Here is a 6,746-nt window from a genome sequence, read left to right as displayed (position 1 = left end):
GCTAAAGATGGATTTGTAGTTTATTCTGACATATATAAGATTGATGCTACTTACCTTGTATTGCTTATTTTCTGTAAATAGACTTGAGAAAGTCTACCTCCTGTACATGATATATACGGCTGTAATACAGAGACCAAAATCATCTTGGTCAGTTCAATTGCTCTATACTTCTATCTCTCATCTTCCTTCTTCCTTCTTGAGTCTGTTTTCTTATAGAAACTACTGTCTAATTATTAATGAGTTTGTAGTCTAGAGAAAGGTAATTTGAATAAAAAAACGAATGTAATAGAGTTTCAAAGGCTAGAAATTAGAAGTTTAACTTCATTTTTTCCAGTCTATGGTCAAAATTTTGGTTTCTAAATTGAAATTTTACCTCAAGTTTTTCAATTCCAGGACTTCATGTAACCTTGAGATTAAACCCAAAAAGAAAAGCAAACAAATGCTATGTTGCAGGGCACAAAAAAATTGGAAGTTAATGCATTTATGATCAATGAAATTTGATCCAATTCTACAAACTTGAGGCTCAAGAAATTAATAATGCACTTTAATTTACAGCCACAGCTAAGGCAGGCCACTTTTGATTATTATCTGACCTCTTGAAGTCGTGGCAAGATAACATCACAACCGTTGTGACAGACGAAACAAACATGGGCACAGGTCCAAAAAACCATAGCAGAAAATTAAGAGCAAAGTATAGAGCTCTAAGCCCAAGTGACTGTTGAACCAAAAAATTCACAAAAAAATTAGGTTGTGTTTGTCTAAGCCCACGTCCAGCAAGCCTTGTCTAATATAGATGATAAGTGTTTCAGAAAAAAAAAAAAAAAAAAAAAGTAAAGCCAATTATCCAATAGGCTTTTGCAAGTTTCAAAGCCAAGGGATAAAACAATTCAAAGGTGGGTTGATCCCACGTGAAAATACCCTAAAGGAGTTTTAAAAAAAAAAGGAATTTGACCAACCAATAAAAACTCTCAAGAGAATTGGGGTGGTGTTGTGGTGTGTGTTGGGCGCGGGGAGAAGAATAGCCCATGATGTGGGGAAGAACCCACCATGAAGTCAAAAGCAAAGGGGGAAGGCAGCCGTGAGGCTGTGAAAAAAGAAAAAAGAAAAAAGAAAAAAGAAAAAAGAAGCTTATGAAACAGAGCAAACCAAATGCTCCAAATCAATGAAACTGGCAGTTTCAATTCAAGAAGGTGAGCCACTTCAGTTCAACACCTTTATTTTTTTTTTGCATCGTCAACAAAGTTCCTCTCTGGAAGTCTTTTAGCTTGGGTATGAAACCCACAAACCAAATTATATGGATCACCAATCCATCATTGGTGGCAACCCGCAATCAAACAAATGGATGGCAATCCATGCTTGGGTATAAAACCCGCAAGTCAATAATACTCTGCCGAGCGAATCTCTATGTTCCCCCGAGCAAACCTCCATCATTGGGTACACCATACAAAACCCCACGGCAATTGAATTGCCTTCAACATGAAACACTTGCTGCCATCAAGTCAGCAAAAGGGAGGTCATCTCCATAAACTCCATAAAAGCATGAAAAAAGAAAAAGAAAAGAGCAATAAATAAAAAAAGGTAGGTGGTCACCACGTCAAACTTCTAATTAATTGGAAAGATTGTGTCTTTCCTTGTGATGCAGCACATGACAAAGAAATTTAGTGGCTGCCCTCCAATGCCATCTGCAAAAGTATTAAGAAGCATGATTTCTCTAATCCTATTTGGACGAGTTAGTTTCTTTAATGCTTTGGGAGTTCCAATCCAGCAAAGAGAAAGCAGTTGTTTCAAGCAATTTGCTTGGGTGTCCTAATCAAATTATGGGACATATGTTTGCGGTAAACGTATACTTGTTTTTGTCACCAAGTTGCAAGATGTCAGTTAAATATGAGACCCACAAAGCCACAACTCTCAAGTTGGCTTAGCAAGCAGATTTCTACCATGAAGACAATACTCCAATTCAAAATTAATTGGGACCAGTTAAAGGCTGCTGTGCATCTCTCTCTCAACATGAGAGTCTCAAGCCGATATTTAAAGACTTAATGGCCTCAAACACAATGGGCTCATTTATTGTAAGTGTTAAGCCCAATGGACTTACCTATTATAAGATTCAGTTGGCAAACAATTGGTGCGAAATTGCAAGTTTGCAAATTATGGATTAATGAGCTTGAATTCTAAAATGCCCATTAATTCCCAAATCATCAAATTGAAGCCCAAGTGGTACAAAACCATGTCACAAGCCCAAGTGGTACAAAACAACGCAAATTAAATTCAATTTTTGGAACTAAGTTGGTTTGATCTCATTAAGGGTACGTATGCAGTCTAGCATCCTACTTGACGCAATCGCAACCCAATTTGAATCCCTAGTTTATCCTAACCAAATTCGTCAAAACACTTTTCCAAGTTCAAATGTCAATTTTAGAAAATTAGTGAGTTAATCAAAATTGCTCATTATTTTTCTTGGACATTGACAATAAGAAAAATGGTACAAAACCATCTAATTTTTCCCATGGTCATCTATCCATGCAAATTTCAATGAGATTAAATTCAAATCTCTCAAATACAAATTCCCAATTAGTAGGCTACACTTGCCCATTAATTTCCAATCTTTCCTACGGGTCATCTACCCATGCAAATTTCAATGAGATTAAGTTCAAATCTCTCAAACACAAATTCTCAATTAGTGGGCTACACTCACCCATTAATTTCCATGGGTTATCTACCCATGCAAATTTCAATGAAATTAAATTCAAATTTCTCAAACACAAATTCTCCATTAGTGCGCCACACTTACCCATTAATTTTCAATTTTTCTCATGGGTCATCTACCTATGAAAATCTTCAAATCGTCTCAAAGACACAAATTCTAAAGTATTAGGCCACACTTACCCATTAATTCCAAACTTTGGAACTACGCCGGTTTGATCCCATCAAGGGTACATAGGCAGTTTAGCATCCCAATAGACGCAACCGCAACCAAAGTTTGAATAACTGGTTATATCAACCAAATTCCCACAAATCAAATATCTATCTCTACACAAATCAATTCCAAACTACGTTGGTTTGATCACATCAAGGGTACGTAGGTAGTCTAGCATCCTAATAGACGCAACAACAACCAAATTTGAATCCCTAGTTTATTCTTAGCCAAATTCACCCCAAATACACATCAAAAATCGAATCTCTGATTTATTAAGCTAAATTCACTCAAACATTCTTTTCAATCAAATTCATTCAAATTCCCCTTTTTACAATGAGTCATTTATTCATTGCAATTCTTTAAATTACGAGTGGCTTGATTCCCACATGGGATACGTAGACACTCTGAGGTTGGACTTGGGAGCAGCCGCAAGACCAAACATACACGTTCTGTTTCTTTATGATGGAATCAAAGGGTGTTCCCTTGAAGCAAGAGATTGTAATTAAGAGACATTGCGTCTCGAATGGGTCGAACCTAAAATAATAAAACCCCATTATTTAATTAGTGATGGTAAAATTATGTTGGGAGGATCATATTTTCCTTGAACTGTGACCAAAATTCACTTCCCCTTTCAACTGCTCTCTTAGCTTTTCTCACATCAGCTTTAGAAGTAGCTCCTGGAGTGCTTAGCAGGTAGTTTGAATGGACAAGGTGCCTGGCTGATTCAACAAAGCATGAAAAAGGCAGGAGAAAACAGGTCAAGAGGCAAATGTACTCCGCCTCTCTTATTGGAGAGTCCGGACAAAAAAATATCAGTATTCATCTAAACAGAACTTACGACAAATGTATATACTAGAAAAGATGCTTTGAAGAACCCACATGTTACAACAATGCCAAAATACCAATTATTATTATTATTATTATTATTATTATTATTATTATTATTATTATTTTATGAATGGTTGTACAACTACATTATATATGATATATAAGAGGTATATAATTAGTAGGCATGCTAATTAATTATTAATTCATTCTATATAGATATATTATTTTATTTTGAAGAGAAACAAAACGTTAAAAACCGACGCACATGAAGGCCAGGGACCAAAACTGTTCAACCCACGCTCAAATAGCACAGAGGAAAGCATTCATATTAAAGCCAACCAGAAGAAAGCAACAACGCCAAAGACAGCCAACACACCTTTTAATAATTTGAGGTAAGTGGTATTCCAGTATCATATAATAATTTCATATAGTTGTATTTTAGTATTATATAATAATTTCACATTAATTATTATTAATGTAATTTAAAAAAAAGGATTACCAAGCGAATCAAATAGAAGTATCATCTGATGATGTAAAATTAATACAAGTTTCCTATGAAAAATTGGAAGAAATTATAAGTAAAAAGAATATATCTGTAGCCTAATTAATTAAGGGTAGGTACAAAATGTTTCATTTTTTATACAAAGAAATAACCTCTCGTATGCTAATGCCATCTTTCTTGCAGTAAACATGGAATTTGCATATTCTCGGCATGCCTTTCCTCTTTGGGCAGCCCTCTTTGACCCTTCCTTCACACCCAATTCCAAAGCCTCCAACAACGACTCTACGTTTGGCGAAAACATAAAGCCAAACTCATTATCCACAACAATCGTACCTTTGATGCTTGGAAACCTTGACGCCATAACCGGCTTCCCGCTCATCATCGCCTCCATGAGAGTCAGATCGAGACCCTGCGGTCGCAGGGTCGGATTCACAAAAATATCGATGCCGTTGTAAAACGCATGTAACTTAGATGGACTCATAGACCCAAGAACTAGAACTTGAGGACCCAAATCCTTATACCTTTGCTCCCATGGCCCCGAACCGGCCACGACCAAATACACATTCGGGTACTTTTCGATGAGCTTGGAGAATGCTTCATAAAGTATAGGATGGCCTTTGTCCTTCACCAATCTACCAGCCACTCCGAACACCAAACTCGCATTTTTCGATATGCCGATCAACGACCTAAACTTTTGGCCAAGTTTATGATCTTCGCTAAAGCCAGCTTCATTGACCCCATTAACAATCACATGGACTCTTTTATTCGGTATTTGGTACACATCCCTTAGCATCTCCCCACAGCTATCACTAATAGCAACATGATGGGCATAGTTATGGAAGAACCTTATCTCATTCAACACCTTTGGCACAACCCCTTGAATGCTTCTGTTGAAATCTGGGGACATAGGCTCGGTAGGCTTACGTGTCAAGTCTTGGAATATGCCTGAGTGCAGGCTCTCTAGAGCAATCCCATGCCATGACACTGCCAGGTTTGGTAGGTTCCGGGCCAGCCAATGAGGAAGCGCCACGCTTTCGGAGTGAACCACGTCGAATTCTTCACGCTGGTTTTCTTCCAAAAACTGCTCCCATGCTTTGTTGTAACGCCAGCGCCCGGGCTCACCCTCGTGGAAGTGGATGTGTAGGGATGATGAGCTAGTGCTTCCTTGTTGAGTCTCGAGTTTGAGCTCTTGGGGGAGGACTGGGGAGGTGAACACGTGGACTTGGTGGCCAAGGAGAGAGAGGGCTGTGTGTAAAGTGTGAGCATGGCGTTCCATGCCTCCGGGGACCGTGCCGATAGGCCATTTCCTCGAGAACACGGCGATCTTGAGGGAGACCGGTCTAGGACGGTCCAGAGGGAAGGAGAGGCGGTTCCAGGCGAACTCCGCGGTTCGAAGATCCCCAGACCAAGGGCTGGGACGGGTGGAGAAAGTGGTGCAGTGAGTTGTGGTGGGTGTGTGGAGGAGAAAAAGGGCAGGGATGGTGAAGAGGACGATGAAGAAGAGGGTGGTGCAAAGATTTGATTGGGAAGAGGAAATGGGTTTCTTGGGTTTGATAATGTTAGAGGCCATATTTTGTTGGGAATTGAGTGGGGGAAAGGGAGAAAATTGGGGGGGTTAGGTTTTGGTAGATCCATGTTTGGTTCCTGTGTTTTGAATTTTATAATTTGTATTGCTGTATGGGAAAGTGGGGGAGGTGCCCACGCACTGAAGCAAGTGCGTCGACTGGTTGGAATTTCTTTGAGTGCGTTTCTCACGCCCCTTTTCTGAGAAAAAAGAAAATTCATGTGCCATATGCATGATTTTTGTTGTGACTTCTTTTAAGGGTTTGACTGAATTATAAATTAAATTCTCCCGCAATAATGAAAACGAGACAAATTCTATTTCCGTGGGGCAGTGAGGAAAATTGGAGCTTGTTTTATACGAGAGTTACATAATGAGCTAGGAACAGTGACGGATTTACAGAGAGACAAGCATTTACTTAATAAAGAACTGTGACGGATTTATAAAGGGATAAATGTGGGAGCATATATTTTCATCTCCAATCAGGGCACGTCACGTGGAAAAGAAGATTATCTCTTTAATTAATTAATTAAATCAGTTTATCTGACTAATTAATTAATTTGGATAAATATCTTAATTAATATGATATTATCTTTATTTAAAGAGATAATATCATTAATTAAGATATTATCACAATAAAGAGAAGATAATATCATTTAAATCAGATATTATCTTCTTAAGAGATAATGTCTATTTAATTCAGATATTATCAGGCCCATTCCTGCGAACCTAGCCCCGAGGCTCCTATAAATAGATGACCTCATTCATCATTCAAGGTACATCTAAACCTACTCCTTATACCCGAGAAATACCCGAAGCTCTCTCTCCTTCTCCACTCTCCATATTTTCTCCCCACGGCTCCAGCCACCACACGCGGCTCCGGCCACCCGGTTTACACCCTACATAAAACTCCGTACCCTTTGCTTAGCTATTGTTTT

General features: G+C 38.6%; 1 protein-coding gene across 1 annotated transcript; it reads right to left on the bottom strand.

Moving 5' to 3' along the window:
* On the bottom strand, nucleotides 4,241-6,074 carry LOC18777076. Its single transcript, XM_007209899.2, has one exon. It carries the CDS (start codon nucleotides 5,815-5,817, stop codon nucleotides 4,354-4,356), a length of 1,464 nt encoding a protein of 487 aa, XP_007209961.1. The 5' UTR covers nucleotides 5,818-6,074; the 3' UTR covers nucleotides 4,241-4,353.

This window comes from Prunus persica, chromosome G5, assembly GCF_000346465.2.
Source record: "Prunus persica cultivar Lovell chromosome G5, Prunus_persica_NCBIv2, whole genome shotgun sequence".
Taxonomy (NCBI): domain Eukaryota; kingdom Viridiplantae; phylum Streptophyta; class Magnoliopsida; order Rosales; family Rosaceae; genus Prunus; species Prunus persica.
The sequence above is the reverse complement of the archived record's forward strand: the minus strand, read 5'-3'. Positions and strand labels throughout refer to the sequence as shown.